At 42.1% G+C, this 27,859-nt stretch overlaps 1 protein-coding gene across 1 annotated transcript in view; it reads right to left on the bottom strand.

Moving 5' to 3' along the window:
* Nucleotides 1-27,859, bottom strand: part of FBN1 (fibrillin 1) — a 253,659-nt gene that overhangs the window by 53,054 nt on the left and 172,746 nt on the right. Inside the window, exons 32-44 of the mRNA XM_024740283.1 lie at nt 22,600-22,722; nt 22,326-22,448; nt 20,744-20,869; nt 18,833-18,955; nt 16,962-17,084; nt 16,500-16,664; nt 14,004-14,072; nt 13,793-13,918; nt 12,454-12,576; nt 11,640-11,798; nt 8,789-8,860; nt 5,182-5,307; nt 2,194-2,316 (exon numbers count right to left, since the gene is read on the bottom strand). Coding sequence (XP_024596051.1) covers nt 2,194-2,316; nt 5,182-5,307; nt 8,789-8,860; nt 11,640-11,798; nt 12,454-12,576; nt 13,793-13,918; nt 14,004-14,072; nt 16,500-16,664; nt 16,962-17,084; nt 18,833-18,955; nt 20,744-20,869; nt 22,326-22,448; nt 22,600-22,722 — 1,581 coding nt within the window. The remainder of the gene's footprint in view (nt 1-2,193; nt 2,317-5,181; nt 5,308-8,788; nt 8,861-11,639; nt 11,799-12,453; nt 12,577-13,792; nt 13,919-14,003; nt 14,073-16,499; nt 16,665-16,961; nt 17,085-18,832; nt 18,956-20,743; nt 20,870-22,325; nt 22,449-22,599; nt 22,723-27,859) is intronic.

The raw sequence follows: 27,859 nt of genomic DNA, 5'->3' as shown, positions 1-27,859 counted from the left end.
GTGAAACAGAAAGTTACAATTCTAGAGAACTTAATTGTGAAGTTCACTTTGTATTGAGACCAGAAAACTAGGTTTCTACAAGCACCAAGATTTAAACTCCGAGAAGGTGCTGCCTGAGGTTGAGATAGGAGATTTAAACAGGGTACTGGGGGAAAACACCCACACAGTCAGCAGAAAGAGAGGAGACCATGAGGAAATGGCTGGGAAGAATATGTCTTTAGCTCGGCAATCCATGTCAGAAGGGGGCTGCATTTGCTCTAATGCCACAGCTCCTCAGGTGAGACCAGCATCCTCGGCTTCGATACCTAACTAACTGTTCTCTAAAAATCTCTCGGCAACAATGCGGGTATTATATGGTCGGCTGTTGAAATGATGTACTTATGGATTCAAATAAAAATCTTATTATGATAAGGAAATTTTAGTTCTTTTCATCTTAAACACAGGAAGACAGGAGTATTTTACAATATGTCTGAAAAAATGCCATGTATAGGACAGTATTTAAAGACATTTTAAAAGATTTTAAAAGTAAGATACAAGTGAAGACATTTCCAGACTGAAGTCTTCAGCCCTAGAGGCTGAATAGCTGCAAAACTCAAATTCAAGTACATTCCCTTTCTTGTGAGGATTTCGATGAATGAGGGAAATGAAGATTTGGCTACAGACAACACTCCTTCACAGTACTTATCGCTGGTTAACGCTGGATGAGCTTTATTTGTGTTAATATTCTACAAGAAAACATGACAGGGCTTAAGCCCCAGCAGGCCCTGGTTGGACGTCTTGTCTTGATGTATAAAATAGTTCTTCCCTCATCTTGCCTGAGCATGAAATGGTGTGAAATGACATGTTCTATATTATCAGCAATTCCTTATTTTGATTGGAATTATTTCACGCAGTTTCAAATAAATATAAATTACAAGCAAAATGCAGGGAAGTGGTATGAATGCCAAGTTTCATGAGAGCATTGTGACTCATATCAGAGACGTCCTCACTTTTCCTGTCCTGTTTTGTTTTTTTTTTTCAGTACGTGGATAACAACTGCTCTGCTGACAAAATGCTAAATACTTGCACGTGTTCCTTTAAACCCCCCAAAAAACAAGTCTTGATTCTCAAAATGAGTTTTTGTTCTGGTATTACACCCTCTTCCCACCAAAGTCTCATAAAACAATGCAAAATACCCTACGGAAAGCAGTGCACTTCCCACCACTTAATCACTGGTGGGCAAGGAAACCCAAGGAAAATCTGACCACGTTCCTTGGTGTTGTTTCATTCACAAATGCATAAAATATCCAGGAAATTCCTTGTGAAATGAGCCAGAAGCAAAATAACACATTCTTCCTGACCTCCTTGCTAAATATACAGTGATTTATAATTACTAAAAAACTCAGATGAAAATCATTCTGAGGTATTACTTTCCTTCTGGGCTGAAACACCAGTGTTTTTATTTTGATACCACTGGCTACAAGATACCATCAGACACCTAATAATTTTACCATCAATTTAAGATGGTAACACGCTCATCCTTCTTATTTCTAGCACATCCCTGACAAACGGGAACAACAAAAAAATTTAACCTCTAGCGGACAGTTTCTCATTTTACTGTAGCTGACGTAGCAAATAAAAGGCTTTCAACGTTTGCGGCCCTCAGCTGTGTAAGCTGTTTAGGAGAAAAAGTGATACTGTTGGTTCTTTTTCCTTGGTTTGTGCAGTTTGATCTGGCCCAGCTCAGGGGAGCTTTGCCATCTAGACTTGGGGTATGTGGCCAGAATGGTGACAACCTCACCCACTCCAAGGGGATTATGTGAAAGGACAAAAAAGTATTTGGTCCTGAATACCAGTTAGGGAGTGTGTGTGTGTGCGCGTGTGTGTGTGCGTGTGTGTGTGCGTGTGTGTGTGCGTGTGTGTGTGCGTGTGTGTGTGCGTGTGTGTGTGCGTGTGTGTGTGCGTGTGCGCGCATTTGTGGGAGTGGGTGTTTGCAGCAGGGCAGCAGAGAGGCAAATTTGGAAACGTCACACCTCTAAAGGGAGAAAAAAGCTAAGTGTGAAGACATTTCAACAGTTTTCCCTTTTCCCAGTTTAGTTACTACGACTCAGAAGTCATGTATTCTTCAACCTAACCGTCTCAAAGAAATCCAGGTATCTGCAGCTCAATGGGGCTGGCCCGTCGGGTGGGCGCTGGGCGGTGGGGACTACTTGCCATTGCACTGCCCTGTGGAGGTGAAGCGGTAGCCGGGCTTGCAGTCGCAGCGGTAGCTGCCCGCAGTGTTGATGCACTCCGCGTTGCGCTGGCACACCGGGCCGTTCTGACACTCGTCGATATCTACAAGCAGGAGAGAACTGAATTACAGGGAGGGCGGAATCTGGTGTCAAGTTGATGAAGGCTCTCACACAACATGGATTTATATTTTCCTGTTTTGATCGGTTCTACTGAACAAACCACGGAAGATGGAAATTTTGTTTTCTAATTTTTCTGTTTTACAAATATGTTTCAGAAATGCAAATACTTGATTTATCACCACATATGGGTTCTAACGCTGCTAATGTCTAGAAAAAGTTGTGAAGCTCAGCTTCAAGGGCCAGGACTTGATACGGGTATGGACCAATATCCTAGGAAATCTTGTATTTGCTCAAAGCCTGGGGGTTTTGGGATTCAGTTGGGTTGCTTTCGTCTGGAAGGCTGTGAGGTCTGCAGAGCAGGGCATCTCAAACCTGAATGCGCATATGAATCACTTAGGATTTTTTTGAAAGGCATATCTGATTCAGCATGTCTGGGGAGAGGCTTGAGATTCTGTGCTTCCACTAAGCTCCCAAGTGATGCTGGTACTCCTGGTCTACAGACAGTGCTTTGAACTGCAGGGCTGCACAGGCTCTTGCTTAAATTTCTGCCACATGGCAGTCAAGTCAAGGAGACTTAACATGAGAGACTGCACATAAAACCACTGAAAATAACCAAACGCTCACTATCAAAGGAAAGAATAAAATGGATATTGTGTGCTCCAGGGCTTTGACTATGCTCACGGAGTTGTCTATCTTTTAAAAAATTTAACAGCTACCTAATACAGTTCAAATTCATGGCATTGCAAAAGTTACTGCACAGTCCAGGCTACAGCGTGGGGCAAAATACATATTCCCTTCCCCTGCTCTTATGAAACATTCTAATTCGGTCTAAATCCAGTAAAGGGAATAGCCTGTAACACAGGTGGGGAGTCAGCTCAGCCCCAGTACCGGGGTTTCCTGCAGAAGTCGGCTCAGCCAAAGAAGTTCCCACAAGGGGGCGGCAAATACGTCAACCAAGGCCTCCTAGGTGTGTGCTTTTGTGGTGGGAAAACCTCAGTGCTATTGGCAGTCAGTGGGAGTTTCCGTCTCATCCGGGGTGTGCCTCTCTGTACAACAGATACAGAAGCAGAATTTGCCTGCCTTGGGTTACAGTGGACCCAGGACCCAGCAGCACCTCACCACCAGGCCTGCCCTGCTCTTAATTAAGGGTGTACAGAAACACAGAGGGTACCTTGCGTAGTTGGAGAAGCCAGTCGGTGTCACAGACAAGCATTTCTGTAATGCATCAGATGCCTAACATCTGATGATATACATACTTGGGGAGGGCAGACGCATGGATGCTCCCTAAATCACTTCTGGAATCCATTCCAATTTCAGTCTGGCTGAGGCACGTACTAAATCAACCTTCCTTTTCTGATTCTGCGAGCTAAGAGTGTGCTGGGAAGCAGCGGACCCTGGATTAAACATTCACCCTGAAGATGGATATCCTACGAAACGGAAACCAAAAGCTGGAGTGCTTTGTAATCTCCACATCCACTGAATGCTACCCTGACAGCAAAGTGCCTTACATTGGTGCAGCTGTAGGTTTTCAGTCTCATGTGTGTAGCAAGGTCTAGCCAGTTGGCATGGTGGTCCTGGATGGCCTTACCTCTGGTTTCTGGCCAACGGCTGCTGCTTCAGCAGATATAAGTGCCAAAGAGGCACCTGGGTCAAGTAACCAGCTCTGAATGGAAGAGAGGGGGAGATGCCACAGAAGGCGGCAGACATCGTGACGCACGTACGACAGGTGGAATACGGCGGCTATGAGCAGGCAGCCACCTCTCGCACTATAAGGTCACCTGCTGTGGGCTTTCTTCTCCATTCCCACATCATGCCTCCTCCCCACACCTGATCCTTGACGACCTGAAGCCCAGGGCCCGAACCAAAGCCCGAAATGACTATCTCCTTAGGAAGGTTAGGAATGGCTGTCACCCTGTTCCCACTCCCCCGCAGAGCAGGCAGAGGAAGGGACGTGGGCCAACTTGGCCACAGGAACAGAAAGCCTGGTGAGGAGAATTTAACAAGCATGCGCTTGGGGCTGTAACTTGACTCATGGTCTATAAGTTGTCCCCAGTTTAGGAGAAAAAGATTTTTAAATATTAAAATGTTGAGCTCTGTGCGCTAATACGTGCTCTAACGTGAACAAAAACTCTGCTAGAGACTCTAAGTATTAAATAGAAAGTTATTCTAGCTGTCCTAGGGCCCATGGTATATTTAATAACCAGTAACGTCCCTTTTACTAAAATGTAAAAGAACACTATCTTCCCCAGATGTCGGAAAAATATGAAGTGCGGTAAGGAATGCGCAGAATCACAGCACAAACACATGGCAAGCGGAGGTAATTTGAAAATGAAAAAAGTACCATTTGCACTCATGCCAACATTCTTCATATAAAATCGAATTTGCTGTTCTTGCCATTTGGGATTCTCTCATGCATTTGAAATATTTGCATTAACCTTGTTTTCACTTGGGAGGAGCAAAGGCTCCGTTTGGAAGGGAACACTGATTTTGAGGTTCAGCTCAAGACGACTGCCCACCACTCATGCTCACTTTCAAGCAATGTGAAACAATAGCCATCTATTGGACACACCCGGGATCTCAAGGCTTTTCCGTATCAGCTGGGAAATCTAATACATTGTGTGTGTGGGGAGAGAGGGCTGGGGAATGGACATCCTGCTTTTCCCGCTGCGTGTTAGGGAATTTTTACATGAAATGTCTGTCGATCCACATGTTGCCCTTCAGTACTGCTGGAGTTAGATGGATTTCTGAAATTCCAGTGTTGTGAACTTGGCCACATGTGTGTGTGTGTGGGTATGCAGCTCATCGGTTGGCTCATTTCTGGATGTGACATAGCGACAGCCTCTCTTACCTTCACAAACCAGCAACTTGTCATTATAGAAGAAGCCCACTGGACATTCACATCGGAAGCTGCCAACCATGTTGATACACACGCCATTTTCACAGACCCCTGGGATCTCCCGACATTCATCGATATCTAGAAACAGAGCAGGTACGTATGAGTGACGGAACGGCATGTCGTCCCTCTGCAGGGTAAACTGGAATGGAGAGTCAGCTGCTTCTAATTCATTCTATGTAAGGTCTAAAGCCAAAGAAGAGAAAGTGCGTGTGTATGTGTGTGTATGTGCTTGCGTGTGTGCGTGTGCTGGGGTGGTGATGGAAGCGGGGACGTCAGTGAAGAGCAAACTGAGATAACTAGACTGCTTGTCAGACGCTCATGTGTCTGTCTGTCTGACTATCTGTTTTTCTGGTTTTGTTTTATAGCATCGGCTTTGTCCAGGTAGGCGCCGTCTTTGTACCCACCGGGCCCTGTGCACCAGATGAGCAGAATAAAAGTGACTGCCAAGAGAAAGTGGTCTCTCTACCCCAAGTGTGTGGTGGTGTTCGTCTAGAACGGGAGAGGAGAGCTGGTGAGGAACAGAGGAGGAGCCCATGGTCACGGCCAGCTCTGATCTTCCAAATTCCACTTCAACACCCCCTTTCTCCTTCACATGGCTTTTGAATGGAGGTAAGTCAGGTCTGGGGATGTAAGCTGGGCCTGAGCTGACCATGGAGAGAGAGCAGGCACCAAGGAAGGACTGTCACAGTAGACTGTGGCTTCCCAGGCCCGGGCACCGGGGCTGGCTTCTACGCTACGGTGTTACCGGCCCCTGGTACACGGTCTGACAAATGTTAAGTGCCAATTAAAATGTATTCAATTAAGAACCAGTACCTGGAAGTGGGGTTGCTGAGCATTAAAACAGGACCAAAGCGGGAGTGAGAGCAGAGCCAGGACCCAGGCTGCTAAAGCCGGCGGGCCAGCTGGTGAGGGAGCCATGTGGGCAAGTCTGGTCTCCTCACCAGCCTGGTGGATCCGCTTGCTGTTTGACCTGCTCTGAACTCCTGACCATTCAGTGTCCTCTAGGATAATAACGGTAACAGTGACAGTAACAGTAGTGTCTCCCTTGCTATGTGCCTGGTATATTTCTCAAGCATTTAACCTGAATTTAGTTACCAAATCATCAGGGCCACCCTGTGAGATGGTCTCTAGGTACTCTGACCATCATCATGATGCAGATGATGGAACTAAGGAAGTCAGAGCACGGAACTTGCCGAAGACTGTACAGCCAACAGGAGGCAGAGTTGGGATTCGATACCAGGAATCCGCTAACAGGCTGTCCTGTCTCCCGTATGCTTTCCCACAGTCAAACAATCTTCTCAAAACCATTAGCGAAGTGCTTGTTATCCCAGAGGGCCCCTCTACCAGCCCTCTGGCAGAGTTTCACAAAACACTTCAGAAGCAGGGAGGGAATGCAAAGCTTTGGTCTTTCCAATCCATTAGGTTTCTGTTATTGTTGTCGAGATACTTTCCTTTACATATCATAGTCCGGAGCCTCTGCAAGATACTTTGTTTGCATAAGTTGTCAGAAGATGGCTATAGACTTAAGTGGAACTCACAAGAGCTTTCAGAAGAATCACACCCTAAAGCCAATCTGTTTTAAAGGAGAAATTCGACAGGACATGGATTTATGTTGGACCTTTTTCTAAAGGGCCTGATTTTGTTTGAAGACAAATTGATCTCTTTCATGGAAAAAAACCAGCTTAGAATATCAAGGGGTATATTTCCATTTTGAATACAACAAGTCATTACGTTTTAGATTTTTCACACATTTGTCATTCATGTTCTTAAAAAGTTAGGCAAAGATATATCACAACTATGCACTCGCAGCAAGAAGAAAAAAAATTCAGACATTTTTGAACCACGTACGGGTTAAAACATGAAATGTTATGTCCACATTCATTTGTTTTAAATACAAGAGATGTATTTTCAAGTTTAACAATAACAGGCTGGGTCAAATTTCTAGCCATTGTTAGGCATAAAAGAGCAAAAGCATATATTAAAAATTATATTTTCTTTTCCTGTCTGGATTCCATTGGAACTTCAACTTGGAAAAGTTTATGTTTAAAGACAAGATTAATAAACTTGCTGTAGTTTTAACCCCACACGAATGGGTTCTATATGCCAACAATCTTCAGACCTTTCAGAAGAAGAGTATAAAGCTTAAATAAAGTTTCTCAGTCATCTAAATATTTTGTCATGCTGGAATTTGCTAACAATAAGTATACTGCTAACTATCACATTTCCAGTTTTCAAGAGCTAGAGGCAACGCAAGCTGTGAGTCAGGACTGGATTCTGGTCTCAGCTCTGTTATTAATTAGCCAGGTGACCTCAGCTGAGTCCCCTCCCCTGTCTAGGCCTCTGTCCCCTCAACTGTAAGGCAAGGCCTAGCTGATGTGGACTAGATGATGTCTGAAGCCTTTCCAGTTTTATTAGTGGATGATGTTAATGCTGTCTTGAGTCTCTGCCTGCTACCAACATTAGAAGGTAGGCCTTGCTGGGGTACACACCTGGTCCATCCACAGAGAACGATGGATTCTACTGTTAAAGACCACTTATCCTCAGATCAGAGATTCTAAGGAGATGAAAAGATCTGTTTTGGGAAGGGGAAAAACAAAGCAGCTAGGAGCCGGGCGTTTCAGGCCAATGCCATTTAACAGGTTTTCTTTCCAAATCATGAAGTTTCTTTGGACGTTGACTACGGAGCCATATGTATTTGGCACTAAGAGAGCCAGGCTGATTGCTGGACCAGACCCTTGTTTTCTTAAACAAGGTCATTGGAAAGGCTGATGTGGATTTCAGTTTACTTATTAGGAATAAGGTGGAACAGACAAAGTGGTGATGTTTGCTACTAGACACAACTGCTCAGAGTTAAGAGGGGCATCTAAGGATCCATAGAAATCACACTGGGGAAAGACTCTGAGAATGCAATAGCTTTCCATCTACTTTTATGTTATTTGGTTTTAAACCACAAAGGCATCACTTCCATTGGCTGAACGCCGTGCAATACTTCTGAATCTTGCGTAAGCTTCACTAGCACTGCAGTGGTCTCTGCTCCAGTTACCAGACAGGGCCTCAGATTGGAAAGTTTTTTTTTTTTTTTTTTAACTTCACATCTAAAAATCCCAAAGCAGATGACCTGAGGAGATTCTATGTGAGATAAAACTGATCCACCTACACATAAGTATTGGTATGAACAGTCATATTAAACTCAGGTCTCAGTCAGATGGAAGGATTGGGAATTATAGTCAAATCAAACGTCAACTGGCCCTACTCCCAGAATCTCTCTTTGTTGATGCCTAGGGTTGGTTTAACTAAGCTTGATTGTAATTCTGTGAAAAGCTTTCCAGTCCCCTTAATCATGACCGACAAATGCTGCTGCCAATTAGGTGGAGCTACACAGGGTGTCTGTACTGTTTGTTTCAAACTAAGAATCAAGAGTTTCAATAAAGCTAAATGGCACTGTTTAATTTGTTCCTTCTAAGAAAGAAAAAGCAAACTGAGAAGATAACAGTGTGTACTTCCTTTTCTTAACACAAAGGCAGAGACAAAAAGTTCCAACAGAGGCATCATAACTCACCAACAGGTAAACCAGTGTAAATGTCGATGACGAAGCCTGGCCTTTGACTTCCACAGAGTGTAGCAAATTCATCTGCAGTGATTGAACGAAGGTGGGGTGAGCGGGGTGGGAATAGGGGTCAGCAGAGAGCAACAATTAGGCTGAACAAAATTACTTTGTATACATTCTTGAAAGGTATTTACCTGTATTTTGAAAAATTTAGAATAAAAAATTAATCTGAAAATTCCTACAGATGGTGTAAACTTCTCCTTAAGACAAGCGCTGAAGGAAAAGTGACCTCATGTTGATGTAATAATGAGGCAGAAGCAGAGGTCTCTATATCATATGCCACTCATTTGTATGATCCTGCCTGTAGGAATCTGGGTTTCTATAAGGACGTTGTTCAGCTCTGAACCCAGGGACTGGCATGAGTGCCTCTTTCCACTCTGCATTAAGGGATCTAGGATTTAATGAATGTATACAAAAGCCATTTCCTCGACAGACTGGGGGAGACTGTGGCAAATCTAGCTAAGTTCTTGATAGGAGGTCTATTAATGACTAATTCACATCAAACAACCAACTTACCTCATTACTTCAAGTTTTGGAGCTGGATTTCTTTTGATGCAGCTCTCTTGTTCTCTCTCACTCCCTCCCCCCACCGACCCTTTATCTTTCTCTCCTTCACCCGAATTCATCAAAGTTGATAATAAAGGATGCACTAAATGTCATCTGTGGTCCCTTTTAACTCTGCGATTCTGTAATTGCAGATCATGAGCGTAACCAGTATAGCATGGTATCAATTTAAGCTCAAGAAGGCCATTGCCTCATGGGTCAAACCTACTGAAAATTAGTAAAAGGTTTCCAAAAGTATTTTAATCAAAATGTAACATGTTCTTTTCGTAGTGCTTTTATTTCCTCATAAAAAAAGGAGTTAGGGTCCACTTCCAACAAGTGTCACGCCAGCTCCACGGACCATCCGGACAAATTTCAGGGACTCCGAAACTGTGTGCAGACTGCATAGCTAATGAACAGCCATGCCTGGATTTGGCCAATATTCAACATGAAGACGAAACCTTGCATGTTATATTAAGAGTATGCAGATTCTTAAAACTCAGACAGATATTTCTGAAAGTAAATGATAGTCTTTATCAGAGATGTCCAAAGTGGTCTGCAGGGGAATGTACAATGATCCATCAAGGTAAAAAAGAAAATACTAGGATGTCTATCTTTGTAAAATCCAATTTTAAAATTAATTTTGTGTATATTTTATAATAGAACAGTTTGTGAAAATAATCAATGCATTTCTCAATATAATTGAAAACAAATATATAGAGACATATACACATTTACTTGTAAATACACACAGCAGGTGCGTGTAACCTCCAGGTTTTTTAACGATAGGTATGTACGATCAAAAGATTTGAAGGCCACTGGTCAAGATCAGGGGTCAGCAAATTTTTTCTTAGAGGGCTAAAAAGTAAATATTTTAGGTTTTGCAAGCTGTGCAGTCCCTGTTAAAACTACTCAACTATTTCACGAAAGCAACCATAGATAATATGTAAATAAATTAGTGGGGCTGAATTCTAGTAAAATTTTATTTACTAAAACTTGAAGTTCATAAAATTTTCAGGTCGTGATACATCATTCCTTTGACTTTTTTTCCAACCATTTAAAAATGTCAAAATTACTTTTAGCTTGTGGGCCATACAAAAATAGGAGGAGGGCTGGATCTGGCCTATATGGGCTCTTGTTTGCCAACCCCTGGTCTAACAACATCTTGCAGAGTGGAGACAACTCGTAATTCTAAGTAATGGTTATTACACTATTTCCAGAGTAAACAATGGATGAGATGGTATATTTTACTAAAAAAGAATCTTCTGTTTTATGCACTGTCAGGTAGCATCAGACAATAGGTTTAGGATTTTACGTATCACTGTGGGGAATGGAGTAGGTACCACACAATTCTCAGATCAATACTCTGCATGGTAGTTCATTCAATCTAAATCATGAAGATATTCTAGATCATCATTAGTAAATGACGTCATCACGACATATAGGACAGATATCATCTACCGTAGAAGAACACCGCACCAAAGTTTTTGCTTCATTTACTGCTAAGATGTAAGTTAGACTTTTTTTTTTCCAAACAGGTAACATTATTTGGATTTTTCTGTATGAGGATATAAGAAGAAATTTCTCTAAGATCTCAATATCAAGGAGTTGATCTTTTCTGCTTTTCTTTAAGTGTTGATTTTACTTTGTGGTCATTGAGACGCTTAGGTTCGATCACATCTCTCTCTATATGAGCTGCTAGAAGGTTTAGAGCCCAGGTTATTGCTCGTTGCTGGCAAGTGTGTAGGAATTCCCAGCTTGGATCTTGTGTATTACCCTTGTTCCTTGCTCTGAGTTTCTTACCCTTGCTTTCCATTTGCATTAGGCCTTCTTATTTTACATTTGCATCTTTGTGGGCCACCTTGAATTCTTTCTGGAACAAGATTAGTTATAAATAAGTAAAATTGATAGGACTATGGTTTACTTATTTGTCATACTGCTTTGCCCAATGTTTCCAGACTTTTAGTTATATGGCAGACTCCATAACAATGGTAACAATGTTTATATTTTTGTGATATACTGAGTCTACGCGTCTGGTGAATGAACCTGGGTATAAATTAGAAAGCATATTCTGTGACTCAGTTTTCACCTGCAAGTACTAAGATCAACTGTGAATTTAACTATTTGCCCTTGTGAGCTAATCTTTTCTTATGAAGATCAACGATGCACCCTTTTCTTCCCTTGCTGAGATTCATCTCCCCAACAATTTGTGGGTAATGTACCGAGCTATCTTTCTGGTAACGGTGAAACTAAAACTCACCTGTGCTTGGGATGGGACACTGTTCACAGGGCTTATTCCAGGCCCGGCCAATGTTGTAGGAACAACAGCACATCTTCTTGGTCATATTGAACAACAGTTCTCCGTCGCAGGTCTGGTTGTCAGCGTAATAGTTCCTGTAGCACAAGCTTCTCCTCATATCTAGAAGAAAGGAGGAAGTGAAGGGACTGGTGATGCCATGGGGAAATCACGACAGGGAGATTCTAAGGGGATACTTAAGGAGTGAATCTCTTTTGAAGTGTATTGTAACTTGACTTCAATCAGGGCAGGAAAAGCCTGTTCTCACACAGCTCTCCGTCGTCCTATGCTGCTACAAGAAAAAGGACTTTGAGAAATATATTCCCTGTTGTTTTGTGCCGCAGAACTTAGTCATTATGTAGCTGCGGTGTTAATAAACTTTACGTGACTCTCCACCCAGTCTCCTAGTAACAATTCTCCACTGCTATTTGGCAGTGATTTTCTCATTTCCGACTCATGATGTTTTAATACTGTAGGTCAGTGCTGTAAATATAGTTGTATAAAGATACACCCAAAGTCAAACAAAAGAAGTACTATTAAACCTTTGTTTGGGATTTTCCAACATTACATTTTAAAGAAAACTCCCAACCACCCACACGAGGTGGTGAGAAAAGGCCCAGCTTACGCTTTACAGGAGAGGAGGCTCTCTCAGTGAAAGGGTGGCAGTACTCGCTCTTACGAGTAACGTAATGCTGAGGACTAACTGCTGGCTCGGAAGCTCTTTTTCTCTTTGCAGATGAGGACCAAACATGCACTATAAAGAAAAGCTAGGACTTACCCATGCAATTATTCCCCCCATTCACTTGCATGTAGTCTGGAGGGCAAATACAGGTGTAGTTGCCCACGGTGTTATAACAGGTCCCTGGACCACAGATTCCGGGAGTTTCACATTCATTCACATCTATAATCCAAAGAGAAAGTGGTATGTGAATATGGAAATTTCACTCTTTGGAATGGTCTGGTACTCAGGGTCAATATAAATGTTGATGGTCTTGGAGAAAATCCACAGGGCACTTCGCAACCTGGATAAGGAACACGGATGTTTCATTCATCAGTGTCCTTAGTCTGTGCTAATGTGTGCATTTTCAGGAGAGGAGTTTTAGAAAAGGAAATTTTACCTTCTGATAAGAGTTCTTAATAAACGAGTCCAAAACATCCTCAAACACGTGCAGTGATGGTAATGTGGAGAAACTATAATTCTCAAGTATCTTTCAGGAAGATAGCTAGGTACTTCATATGTTCACAAAATCTCAGGAAGGATGTGCTATATCCTGAAGCCATCAAAAACTGGCTTCATGAATCTGCACTGGTAAGACAGCACAGAAGTAGGTATATCACGCCTCCTTCCCCATTTTCAAACACAGGGGCTGATTCTAATTTTTGTTAACTCCATGGGTCTTAAGATGTGTCACGTGTACCGTGATGCTTGACTAATACTCAACAAGGTTGTCACTGCCGAGATCACCTAATAAGCCTTTTGGAGGAGCAGAGGAATATTTCCCCTCCAGGACACAGGGAGGTCTTCTCCTCCCAAATCCGTTGTGTGACTCCTGTATATAGATGAAAACCATTTCCCCACGCTGGTCAACGGTCCACGTGCTCTGAAAGCTAACAGTGGTTGATAGTCTCCACCTTCCCAGTAACACGGGATAAACAGGAGTCATCACTTGCATCATAAAACCAAAGGGGCTGCCTCCAAAGAGAAGCTCATTTAAATGCTTAGTACAAATGATAAGTGGTGAAGGACAAGAAAGAGAGCCCAGAACTGTCCAGAATATAGAAGCCACTGAAATGAGACCTGTGCTACTCCAATAAAAATGGCTTTTCTGAAAAGCATGGAAAACTCTGCAGGCATAAACAGGACTACGGCTCAAGATAACAAAACACCGTTTCTCTCAAAAAAAAAGAGGGCGATTTAGGGTGTATTGGACATGATGTTCTGTCACTAACATGAGCGCGAGCTGCCACGTGTGGCATCGTTTCCTGGCCACGTTCGCACTTAGACTACTGTGCTGCATTGCTAGAGTCTCAGTGTCCCTGGCAACTAACTGTATGCTGTGTTTTGAGGTCAGTTCTTAATGTCTGAAAGAACCTGTCATCCTAAAAGGGCCACTTACCATCACACACTCGGGTGTCTTCATTCAGGTAGTAGCCCGTCGGACAGCGGCACTGGAAACTGCCAAAGGTGTTGATACATTTCCCGCCTTGGCACAGCCCCGGGAGCTCCTGGCACTCGTCGATATCTATCAAAATGACAACGACAGCATTGTAAAGAAAACCGAGGAAGTTCCAAAGGTGCACACTTTAAGATAAGCGAAACAGAATTACCTTCCAATATAACCGTGATAGGGTTGGGTCGAAAACCTTCTCCTCCAGGACAAAGAATTTTGTACTCAGCTATGGAAACAACAACAAAAAGATCAGACTGAGTTCTTCTGAATCTAAAATTTCTAGAAATAGTATCCTCAAGAGAAAAACGGACATATCCATCTTAAAATATTCATTTTCAGGCATCTTGGGCAGTTACCCCACTCACCTGAAGCAGGTTAACATCTTTGTATATACTTCTCCTTTCAAATGGCTTTTTCTATGTGTGCCAAATGTAAGGCTACTGTCCTCAGTCTCTGAACCTTCCGCCTACTCTCTGGTCTTATGTTCTTATGAACTGTTTTATTCTCTATCTCTTATGTTCTTATGAACTATTTTATTCTCTATCTCCATCATTATTTCTTTTTAAAGATTTTTCTTTCCCTTTTTATTTTGCAACCATCTCCTCCATTTTTATGTTTTGTTCAGTCTTATTTCCTGGGAATCACAACTTCCCTTAATATTGTTAATCAGCTTGTCTCCAAAACCCTTTCCAAACAGAGCCTTAGGAAAAGCTGTTCTTTCTTGGTTCCCATCCCACTTCTCTCCTTAATGACTAGAGAGTTTTCTTGCCCCTCTGTTTCTACTGATGGCAACACTAATTCCCCTGGTTTCCAAAACCAACTTTTTACAGTGTCCTCTGGTTCCCTCCATGAATGCTGTCATCCAAGTATTTCACTCGAAAACATTTCTTTCAGTGCCATGCACCGGCAGTGTGATCCATACAGGAACACATGGATAAGAATGACCTGAACCTGCTGTGTCATCCTGGCAAGCATCTGTAAGAATCAGTTCTTTCACAATGACCATGGTCTTTCCAAATCTGATAATCCCCCTCCTCGATTTCTGAAATTATATGTATATATGCATAAATGTAGATATGTATGTATTCCAGCTCTAGCTCTGATCCAGTTTGAGGTGGGGTGGACCTCTATTGCTTGGCTAATCATCGTTACTCAATAGAACGGACTCCCCCTGCGCCCCACCTAACCATCTTGCTTTGATTCTTTCAACATCAGTGAAATTAACTATCCTCCCTCCTCTTTTATTTTTCTCTCCCCTTCCTGCAATCATCCACTCTTTTTAAGTCCCCTCTTTCATGTCACACACCCTTCCTTCAAGCCCCAATTAAAAAACGCACCAAGTTATCACCACACACTGCCAATCACAACTGACTTCCCTTTCTGAATAAAGGAGAGAAGGAGGTGCCTGCCAAGCATCCATCCTTGTGCTGAGTGTTTTACATGAGTGATTTCATTTAATCCTATGAGGCATATTATGAATGAGGAAACAGGCTTGCTGACTCCAAAGTTACATGGGTGGCGAGTGACACAGTCCTAACTGGAACCAGGTGTGCTCTTTCTCCCACTCACGGCACTGAGTCTGCTCTTCTTTCTTCCCTTACTGAGGTCTACGTTGAATTACAGCTCTTATGTCTAGGTCATATTTTGCTAGACTGTACACTCCTGGAAGGCAGGAACTACCCATTAGACTAGAATTAGCCATCCAATTATCCATAAATTATCACCTCTGCACACACAAAGTACATCCTCTAGGTACTCAACAAATAATTTCAGAAAAAGTAAATAAGTGACCCTTCAGCAAGGAAAGAATCAATACCTATCCCAATATACCCTGTAAGCAGCAGCCACTGACCTTTGCCCCAGAAGCTACATCTGACTCTAAATCGTAATACAGCGTCCACTTAGAAAAAGGAAAGCCTTTTATGTTTTTAGAAGACATTATGTCCTTAAAATCACACTCTAAAGCTTTCTTTCAAGTCATACCATAAGAATGGAATGATTTTCCATTTCGTATTTGCTTAGTTAATTGCTTCTTTTTCACCCAGGGAAACTCCCATCTGTCCTAGAGCTTCTAAGACTGGCCAATAGATGACAAGAGGAGAGATCAATGTGTCCTAATATAAGTAACCTAGCCTGGAAAATCTTCTTTAAAATACTGCTATCTTCTGTTCACTCAGAAATGAGATGTTGCCTGCCCTACTTGACCTTTTAGTGCAAGCCAACTGGGGACATGTTCTGACTTCCAAATTGGGAGTGGGATTCTTCAACAGGGCTGGAAGGACTGATCTCCCCTCCCTGATTAAAGAGTAGAGACCAGGGCTTCCCTGGTGGCGCAGTGGTTGAGAGTCCGCCTGCCGATGCAGGGGACACGGGTTCGTGCCCCGGTCCGGGAGGATCCCACATGCCGCGGAGCGGCTGGGCCCGTGAGCCATGGCCGCTGAGCCTGCGCGTCCGGAGCCTGTGCTCCGCAATGGGAGAGGCCACAGCAGTGAGAGGCCCGCGCACAGCAAAAAAAAAAAAAAAAAAAAAAAAAAAAAAAAAGAGTAGAGACCAGTGGCAGCTCCCTCCCTCTGTGGCTTCTATTCTCTGGAGCTAGAAAGGAGAACTGGACTGAGCTGGAATAATAATAATAAATCGGAGGATGTCCACTTACATGTGTTCACAGCAGGGCACAGCTCACAAGGAGTACCCCAGGCTTTACCCAGAGAACAGCAGCAGGAAGCCTTGGAAACACCAACTCCAATTTCATTGCTACAGGCTGTATCTCCATTGTCTCCTCGAGGTCGAACATCCAAATAGCAATTTCCAGAGCGGGTATCTATTTACCATATACAAACAAAAAGCGGTCAGGCAAATTCTTTCTACGTAAGGGTTGAAAATTCAAACCCACTTCCAAAAAACTGTTTAATAACCATAATTTACTAAGAAACTAAAAAGTGCCCAAACACATATACTGGGAATTTACCTAGAGAAAAGGACCTGAAAGTATAAACCATATTTAGGAGATGTTTAAATTCTTATACGATTACTTTTTTAAAATTTGAGAATGCAACGTTCAATGTTGCTTTAAAAATAACAGACAGTATGTTTCTCTGAAAAGTTTTTAAGATCTTACCAACACAGCCAACTCGAGTTGGATTCAGCTCAAAATCGGGTGGACAATCACAGGTATAGCTGCCTGGGGTGTTGACACAGTTCCCACTGATACACGTGGTTGGATCCAGACATTCATTAACGTCTAAAACCAAACAGCAAGGGGCAGAGTTATCACCCGAGCCAACGCGGGGAAAGCATCACCATAAAACGGTAGCACCAAATCTAGGGCTCGCAACTAGAATTTTTAAGAGTTTCCAGTTGTAATTACCCCTAGAAATATAGTCTTCCACTTCTGAAATAAAACCCCTCAGGAAGGAAATATGTCATAGTCTTTGGTCTTTTTCCCCTGGAACACATTTAGCGTTCAAATTTGTCATCAGGAGAAAATATAACTTTGGAACTAGGAAAAATATTTCAGTGAAGGTAACTGAAAGCAAAACACTACTGTGGCCTCGGTCAACCAAAACTTCAGACACAGGTTTTAAGAAAATATATTTAATATGTGCAGCTTGTTATTTTATCAAATGAGAGCAAGATGTCCCAGGGAACCGTCAGTTGCAGGCGACTTCTGCTGCCTCCCCCGCTGGGCGTGCTTGCCTCGGTGCAGCTGAGCGCAAGCACAAACACACACACGGGGCTTAGCGTGTTTCTGCAGGCCTGCTAAGAGTCTCTCTCCCATCACCGATGCTGGGTTGAATATTTCCCTTTCAGTTTCTGTTCCAAAAACACGTACAGAATTCCAGATATTTAAGACATGGGTTTTGGCGAATTCCACCCCTGTGCAATCCTTTTGTCTATTTTGAATGCTTGTAAAATATTCAAGAGCAGACACGCTGATTCAGGGAGAAGAGACTGGGAAATGACGATGATACTTTCTGCTCCGGTCCTCCTGTTCGGACCTGGTAACCCTCTTGGAGGTTCCACTGTGGAAAATTCTTTTGCTCAAATCGCATGTGACCTTAGAGGGACAGGATAGACTAACAGGAATCAGGGTAGGTAGAACGGTGCTGGTGGTGATTTGGAGAACCGAGGAGGAGGCATGGCAGTGGAGAGGTGACTTCCTGCTGTGTGCTAGAGGCCGGCTTGGTGTCATAATAGTTTTTTTGAAAAACCAGGAGAAGTAGGTGTGCTTGGGCAAGAATACCTTAGTCCTGAGCAATTTCAGGGAGGTGGTCATAACTGGAGAGCCACTGAGTCACGGCTTGTTTAGGCAGCTGGAAAAATTAGGGTTTTCTTGAAATCCTGAACCCGTACAGAATGGAACTTACTTCCTTAGTATCCTTGAATCGAAGGGGACGCTAGGGTGGAGAACTGAAAATGGCTCTCAAAGTCTTAACTCAGTGCCGAGATCAACCAACGAGGATCTACAGAGTGCCCGCTACGGCTTTTCTAATTTTTTTTTTTTTAATGTTCCTGAAGAGTTCTTTGCTCTACAAGAAAATGATCGACACACTAGAAATGGGCGGTTGACTTCTAGGTACCGCCTTCTCTGGTCACCACCAACAGGCCAGGGCTCGGAAGGAGTGGGTGTCTCAGCAGAGAAGTTCAAGGCAAAACCCATGATCCCAGGGCACAGCCTTCAAAAGGAAACTCTCCAAAAATGTGCCCAAGGAGAGAAGGAACGGCAAGCCCGGAACATGCCTCTGTAACCATGAGCTTGATTCTAGGCTACTAACTCTGCACCTTCAACTCTCTTCAACTTTTTCCTCTGCATGCTCATATCTAATCAGTTCCAGGTCTGAAGAAATTTATTCTGTGATTCCTAATGCTTCTTCATCCCTGCTTTTCTTTTGTGACTCTGCAAATATCCCCGTGCCATCCTGCAAGGCCCCAACAGCTGGGTCCCCTGGGACGCCTGGGAGCAGATTTCCATGCAAATGGATGCCTTACCTGTGCAGTTCCCCCCGCTTCTGTCCAGTTCGTAGCCGATCTCACACTCACAGCGGAACAGGCCAGGGAGGTTGTGGCAGGTTCCAAAAACACAAATGTTTGGAAGAGAGCACTCGTCAATATCTTGGGAAAGGAGGAAAGGGGGGAGAAATTAAATTATTTTTTTGCTAAAGAAACTGCCTAATGTAATTAGGCAAATGATGTTACTATTAAGAAAATGAAGACCCTCTGACATCGACCTAGATCCTTCTCCTGTAGACTTTCAGATATCTGTCATCTGTAAGGAAGTCTCCTAGGTGAGAACTTCCCTTTTCTCAGCCCCTATTACATGCCAAGCAGTGGGCTAAGCATTTTGTGTATATGTATCTCATTATGGTGTTTTACGTAGCTCCCCCTCGGTAAGAGCCAAACAGGCCAACTTAGACTAAATTCTTTGGTTGTTCTTATCTATACGTTCACTGTTTTTGTTGTGAGTTAACATTTTAAGAACCACAAAGGCTTTGTGGTAACTTTTATCATCAGTTTTGACAGTCCTCTGTGTTCCTAGTACCATGGTGTGTGTTTGCAGTTGTTGATGGAGATCTAAAAACCGCGGAGGCTTTTTCCAGGCCTCTGTCCCTGCCTCACATTAACACGCTGCTTGTGTAATTGGCAGGCAGGCACGTCTGCAGCCTTGAGACTGGCTTTTAATAGCCATGACCGCTCTGCCAGTGATGATTTATATTAAGAACAAACAAACAAACAAAACATTCCCTTATAGCATTAGGGGAAGCAAAACTTTCACTGTGCCTATTTCTGCTCCCAGAGGTGGCACAGTACCTGTTTTCCTTGGATGTTCACAGTTAACAGAAGTAAACAAGGCATCAGGCACATGATCAAGAGCATAATTAGTTTCTTGCCTCAGAGGAATTTTATATCAAACTCTGCCTATTTCATATAAACTGTATAAAGAACATCCAATGGTTCCATAACAAAGAAAAGTATTTACATAGAACTATATGAGGGAATTAGCATACATGTCACAGCTCAAGACTGACTTTGAGTTAATGTCCTAGTAACAAGCAACAACGATTAGTTAAGACATCAATCAGGGTCTTGTTTAGACCTCTACTGTCAATCGTTACCATGTGTTTATTTCTACTGAAATTTTTTCAGTTCACTGTGGTCACTAATTCTTCTCAATGAGGGATAACGTGCTTAAATTTGACAAGTGTGGGTAAAGAGAAGAATCTTGGGTTTCTTAGTGGGATCCATCCTCAGCCACCGGGCTCTCAGGACTCTTCCTGTCTGACCAACACTTCTCAGGAAGATGGAGCCTTACGCTGAGAGACATCTTGACATATGGGATCATCCCTAGGGGCTCCTTACTAAGTGGATTTGCGAAAGACTGTTCCATGTTCATACGTATTAGATGTTTGGAGACCATGTGAGACACAGCCAGGACATTGTTCTACCTACAGACAAGACTATCCACTCTGCTGTTATTTGAAAGCCTTTATTTCTAGAAACAAAACCATAGCAGAAATTAAAAGCTGTGTTTCCATATTTGAAAAGAATTCTTCACTATCAGGGCACCAGCGCTTTGAGCTCTTTCCACCAGCAGTGGGGATGGATATGTTGCATTGACGTGGTTATCCCCATTCTCCTATGACTGATGGGTGTACTCTTGCAAATCATCTGGCCAAGGATGGATGTGCAGCTTATGGCCAAATAGCTGAGATTTTCTCTACACAAAGAGCAATGGTCCAGCTGGAGACCCAATCTCTCCACAAACTGAACTGACCAGGTTAGATGGGAAGCCAAAACACAACTTGGTGTAAAAACCAAACAAATGAAAGGCATCAGGAATGTTTAAATAACCTGATCTCATCAGGCCCTGCAAGGCCCCCCGGCAGCTTGCCCATCACTTACCTTCACAGGCTTTCCCGTCAGCACTGGGCACAAAGCCCATGTCACATTCACAGCGATACCCTCCCGGGGCGTTTAGGCACTGGCCATTGCCACACAGATTCAGATTCTCAGAGCACTCATCGAGATCTACAGCCAGAAAGAAACACATGTTACTCTTCCTTAGTTAGGAGTTTTCTGATTCCTCAAGTCCAACAACTTTTATAATTGTCAGCTTCCTGAGGGTAAGCGGTATTTCATCATAATTTCTACTTGACACATTAAACTCAATTTTCTCTTTTGAATACTAACATTGAATATATAGTCAACATGGGGTTCAGATACAGAATCCTGAATGCTGAATTATCTCTAATGGGTAGTAAGTCAAACAGATCATTCACACTAAGACTTTTGCAAGCAGGATCATCAAGGTGAGGACACATCCATGACAGGAAATAACACATCACGGTTGTGCCTGATTCTCCAGCTTCAGGCTCTGCTCAGATGGGCAGCAAAAGACCTAGAAGAGCACCTACAGAGGAGACCAAAAATTCCTGCTTAATCTCTTCTGAGTTTTGCTACTAAGCACAGGTGTTAAACATCAAACACATGAACCACACACGCCTGGTACATGAAACTTGGAATATTTTCTAAAAAGCAATGGGAAGTTTATGATGACAGAACTTCAGAACTGGGTTAAGCAAAAACAGTTTCAAGTATGATAAAACTTTTAGTGAGCTAAAACAAAATCCAGATAAATCACTTACTGGCCCTCAGCCCCTTTTACGTTTAAATGACTTCTTGTGAGCAGAGTACTCGGGATAAACTGATGCTTCAGGTCCTATGAGCTTCTATGCTACCTAACGGCCGATGAAAAATGTACCTCAATATCTTATTTAATACCAATGCCCTGACTTAAAAAGTGCTGTCTGTATATACATGGTCATGATAAGTGTATATATCATTTTTTTATAATCATGTTTCTAATCATACATATTTAAATGTATGTAATAGCTCACATTAATTCTATGACGATTCATTAGCCCTGAGAAGAAAATGTCATTAATATATTGTAAAACTGGAAGTGAATGAATTCCTTTCAAAGCAGTTATGAAATTCTTACTTATACTAATGTGGAATGATAACAACGATGGCAAGGGGAAGAAAAATATATGCTGTTGATCTGATCCAGAATGTCTAATTTCTTTTCCTCACATAGGTTCCTCCAGCAAGTCCACACTTGGTTTTAATACGGAAAACAAGCCAGCAGTGAGAAACAGGCACAAAAATATAAAGGCTAAGGGTTATGAAAGGAAGTGTGATTTATTTTAAACTCATGACATCATTACATACAGTGACACATATATCAGCTATATAACTATATATACATCTATGTAAATATATATATTTAGTTTCTGAGGTCTCCCTAATTGCGTCGGCTACAAATTTCCATTCCACAGGAATGTCGTTTCAAATAACCAATATATTCTGTTCCAAGTTGTCTGTAACTGACCCAGCCTTCAGAAGAGAACTGATGGTTTGAAAGACGTCGAGCACCTTGCTTTTCTGACTGCCGTTTACACAGCTGTTTCCAACACGAGCCTACCTGTACAAGTGAAGCCATCTCCCGTGTATCCTTCCTTGCAGAGGCAGCGGTAAGAGCCCATGGTATTCTTGCAGTCTGCATGTTGGCTGCACATGTGGGTTCCATTGGAGCACTCGTCCAGATCTTAAGGAAAGAGGTCACACATCATTATGAACAGAAAATGTGACATTTAAAATCAGTAAAACACAAATTAAATTTTTCTTTACAGAGCTGATATTTTCATATTTATAATCCATGCAGTTCATGAGAAGCAGTTTGTTATTTTCCAACCCACCAGTGCACTTAATGCCATCTCCAATCCACCCGGGGCTGCAGCTACATTTGAAGCTTCCTGCCGTGTTGGTACATACAGCATGTCTGTCGCAGTTGTGCGCTCCAATTTCACATTCATTGATGTCTGGAAAAATAACCAGTGGTTTAAACAAAGTTTAGCACAGATGCCTTTTGGGTCTTTTAAATAACTTAGCAATATTCCAAAGTTGACTTGCTTTCACATTTCTCACAGTATAACGTAGATTGGTTTAGCATCCACATGTATAAGCTACATAAATTGAACAGATTTAAATTTCAATTTATAAAGAACAACATACTGCTACTTGTTGTTGTTAACTCTAATTATTTTCCATTATTTTAATGTAAGTGTCCAGCCACTGCAAAACAAAATGAAGCTCCTTCCAGCTGAAGATCTTAAAAAGTGAGTTGCCTAACATTCTATCCTATTAATGCTCATGGTCATTTGTTTCTATTCCCAATATTTTTATTAAATCAACTATAGAGAAATGACGCACATCGCTTTCATATCTCATATAAAGGAATACAATGTTGTTGGCATGTTAGAAAACTTTTTCAATCATATTCTATACACTAAATATATTTTATTCTTAAATGTAAAACACCGTATTATTTAATCACGCTTTATTTCTATAAAAGTTTTACTTTAGGTATTGCTAATTCAAGCATTTGCAGAGAATATTCCTTAAGGCAGTGTGTGAATTATCTTTTCTCGAGCCAGCACTTTGGGACCCAAGCCTTCTTGCATATTTCCTGTAAAACTCAAGTCAATTCAAGAGAGATTTTTCAGTAAAGGGAGAACCAGATTAGGGCCACATTGCTAAAAGACTTCAAATTCTCAAAAATTCTCCATTCTTCAAAATTCCATTTCCAAATTTAGCCAAGATAGATTCTATAATATAAAAGCATTATAGAAGAGAATGTGTGTAGAGAACAAATGTTATGGATACCAAGGGGGAAAGGGGCAGGGTTGGAGGAAATTGGGAGATTGGGATTGACACATATACACTACTGATACTATGTATAAAATAGGTACCTGAGGGGAATATACTGTATAGCACAGGGAACTCTACTTAATGCACTGTGGTGTCCTAAATGGGAGGGAAATCCAAAAGGGAGGGGATATATGTATGGCCGATTCATTTTGCTGTGCAGTAGAAGCTAACACAACGCTGTGAAGCAACTATACTCCAATAAAATTTAATAAGAAAAAAGAGACTATAAATTATAAAGTAAAATATGTTTTGTTTCCTGTGATATTGTGATTTACAACAAGAAGTGTATGTATATTTGGTCTTTGTCCTGTTTCTGGCACAGAACTCCTAAAACCCTTGGAATTTCCTAAGTGCTAAGGGGGGGGGGGGGGAAGGTGTCTTTTGTTATGTTAATGAGGTGACGTTTGGAAAGCACTTAAGGATGGGGGCTGGTTGCCAAGAGAACCAAAGGCATGATTAGAGAGGGGGAATTTTCAGTCCCACCCCCTACCTCTAGGGAGAGCAGAGGGGCTATAGGTTGAGTCAGTCACCAAAGGTCAATGATTTAATCAATCGTGCCTCTGTCATAAAGCCTCTAGAAAAACCCCAAAAGATAGGGTTTGGACAGCTTCCAGGTTGGTGAACAGTGAGGATCTGGGGAGAATGGCTTGCTCAGAGATGGCATGGAAGCTCTGTGCCATCTCCCCATACCTTGCCCTATGCATCTCTTCCATCTGGCTGTTCTGAGTTATACTCTTTTATAGTAAACTGATACATCTAACGAGTAAACTGGTTTCTTGAGTTCTGTGAGCCACTCTAGCAAATTAATCAAATTCAAGGAGGTGGTGGGAACCTTTGATTTATAGCCCACTGGTCAGAAGCACTCATAACAGACAACCTAGACTTGCCACTGGCATCTGAAGTGTGGACAGTTTTATGGGACTGAGTCCTTAACCTGTGGAATCTGACACTATCTTCAGATAGGTGGTTGTCAGAATTGAGTTGAACTGTAAGACAGGGAGCTGGTGATCATTATTGGAACTGGTACCAGAACCTTATTTCCTGAAATTGATCTATTTCATAATGAAAGACAGGCACTTAACCTCATAACCAACTTTTTCATTAACTAAGAACAAGAACTCCCAAGTATGGATACGATGATTCTGTATGGAAACCAATGTCTAACATAAAACTTAGGTTAAGAAGGTAAATCTTGGCATATGAAATGTTGCAAGAATTTTCAGTGATCGCTTGAATAGTGACATGAAAACTAAACTGGGCAAGCAACTTATGTTTACCCTTTTGTTTACTTAAGAAGCCCAATTAACTGATTTGAAAGTGTTTGGAAACATGCTGTTGGCCAAATGTTCCATCTGAAGTTCTGAAATGGTCCTGAGATCTTTGGCTTTGTTATAACTTCTAGAGCAAACACAAAATAAAATAACGTTATTTTTCCTACAAGAATATTTTGCAATATCACTAATAAGTATAAAATGAAAACACGCCTAGAAGAATGTTCTTACAGTTACAAACGTATTGTGTAGGTGAATTTTAATGTAACCTTGGCAGCCACATGAACCTACTGAGTTATTAAGGCAGGTCAAGGGAAGCACATACCAGGCAGCTTTAAACTTGTGACTGGGAGCTTTAATCAACGGACTAATTGAGCACGGCACATTCCAAGGAAATAAGGAGGAAGGCCAGCCCAGGGATAATAGTGGTAAATAGGCAGGGAATTCAAGAAAGGAAGCCTGACCTAAGGGCTCCCAGGCAGGGCCACAGACACTTCTTTCTTCCTCAGATAATCACTCCCCTCAGAGTTAATGATGCAAAAAGCACCACTCTTGCAGTGTGCTGCCATAACGTCCCTCCTTTATTTATCCTGATCTGAGTTAGGTAGAAACAATCACTTTCAATTGCCTAAGTGATGAAACCTCTAGATGTTAAAGAATCAAGGAATTTTCTAAGTGCAAAGACCTTAGAATTTGACTTTCCTAACCTTCGGTTTCTCAGAGAAGGAAACAGAGGTCCCCAAAGGCATGGGAACTTGTCAGGGCCCCAGGTCAGTGAGGGGAAGAGCCAGAAGCACCTGGAACCCAGTTTCCCATCCCGTTTGGTGCTCTTTGTCTTGAGCCACAGCTGCCTAATCAAACTGATTTCTTTAGTCACATTAGGACTTTATTCTAAGTCCTGATTAAAGGTCTGCTTTCAAAATCTTGGCGGTATGAACAGACTTATAGAAATATTCACTAATCTTTTCTACTAAGTACAATTTTCAGAGGTGATCGTAGCCTGTCAATCTAGTAATCCTGTCATCTTTTTCTTTTCAATTTTCTAATGTCCGAAGATGCTCTTATTTTCATGTGCGTTTTTTACCTTCCATATTTAATCTCGCAATTAAGAAAATAACTATTGTTTTTTAAAAGGAGAGTCTCCCTCCTTTTTGTTATCATGAATAGTATATGAACATACATTTCTAATTCAAGAAAATATTTGCCGTTTTACCACGATGTTTTCAGGGTGAAAATAAATTATATTTGCAAGAGGCCGTGTATCGTGGGCTTTGGAATAGGAGGGAAGAGTAACTCAGGTGCCCATATTCAATTTTCCATTTTGTGAATCTTTGTATAAGTCATTATCTCAATGGCTTACACTACCGGTATGTCACAAGTGAATTAGAAAGACTTGGTCATAATGTCTAAAGGCATTCTCTGAATAAAAGGTTTCTTCACGTGTGTGTGTGCGTGTACACACCATTATTCATTAATTGTTTCCACGGCAGACTTGGGCCTAAGACTGTACTTCGTTATAAAAGCAAACAGAAGGGGAAACTGAGCCATAAGGGAAACAACCAAACAAAAACACCATATTCAAACACTCCACTCTTCAATAATGTGAGGGAAACATAGCACACGCTTGCCAAGAACATCTCTTTCTGTACAAATGTTCTCTTTCCCCCACAAGTTTGCTCCAGACAGAAAATTCCTTTTTAAGATTAAGCACACGCCAAGAAAAGCAAAGAAATTCAAATTTAGGGCTGACACTGCAACCTCCTTCACCCCACCAAAGCTCCCTCACAGAGACTCAAAGGTCCTACTTGCATGGCTCTCGCGAAGGCTAAGGGTGTGGTCCGAGCAGACCCCATGCACAGGTTCTGGGTGTGTTCCACTTGTATCTGACATTTGAGAAAGAGACTGTGCTCTGAGCTGCTCTGGCTTCCTCTGACAGTCATGGCGGGAGAGGCTGTGTCACCCACACAAACGCCTGCCTTCCTGCCATCTGGGCACCGGTCACGAGAACCCTAGTCCAGCAGGGCTGGCACACTGTGGAATCTCCTTGGTGAGGCGTTGGGGAAGAGGGCGTTAGGGTGAATGGAGAGGCCAAACGTGAAGGCTACTTGGATTTTTCAGTTTGGACCCAAATTTGAGCCACGACTATTTAACTGAACACCCACAGAGTTTTCACAGGCTAACAGCCAGTGGAGAACAATTAGCAATGATAAGGGGCTGGAAGGAAATGAGGGCAAATTTTCACTGAGTGCTGGTGGTTTTGAAGTACGTGATTCTCTTTCATGGACTATACCCACAGCAACATGTCTTGTATGAAAAGCTGAACGATTGAGAAACGGAGTTGCCCAGCAATCCTGCTATTTTAAATGAAAACGATCCTGATTTTAATTGTATGCCTTACTCACTGACTGAGCGAGCCAGCATGTGATGGTCGGGACATTCTTACAGATTAGCATGAGAAAGCCAGGACGCACCAAGGATGGCACCTAGCAGCAGCCTAGTTTTTCTTCTTTCAATTTGTTGTCTGATTACAATTATGCAGAATGGGCATCAGAAGCCTTGTATGTGTCGGCCACAGAAAAACTGTAATCCAGCCCCCTTAAGCCAAGGATAGAAGAGATGTGTTCTAGGTTACAGGAAAATGTCCATTCTCCCTTCATTAAATTGATTGCTCCCCTCAGCCATATCCACGATTTGAACAAAGCTTAAGGAGGAAAAAGAAACACTTAACATCTGTGTGGGCTGGGAATGTAAGTCAGTGGGTGGATTCCGAACACTGCTAAAGTGATCGGGGGGGAGAAAAACATGTTTATTTGTTAAAATGGAAACAATCAGTAATGACAAGGGAGCTGAAATATTTAGACAAAGCTGTAATGGAACCCAGAGGACATTTTTTAAGTTCTTGTGAAACAAAGTTCCTCCCTATGAAATAGCATACATATTTCTATAATTCCTTTTACAAGGTACTCATTAAAATATA

The sequence above is a fragment of the Neophocaena asiaeorientalis genome, unplaced genomic scaffold, assembly GCF_003031525.2.
Source record: "Neophocaena asiaeorientalis asiaeorientalis breed wild unplaced genomic scaffold, Neophocaena_asiaeorientalis_V1.1 scaffold122, whole genome shotgun sequence".
Lineage (NCBI taxonomy): Eukaryota > Metazoa > Chordata > Mammalia > Artiodactyla > Phocoenidae > Neophocaena > Neophocaena asiaeorientalis.
The sequence above is the reverse complement of the archived record's forward strand: the minus strand, read 5'-3'. Positions and strand labels throughout refer to the sequence as shown.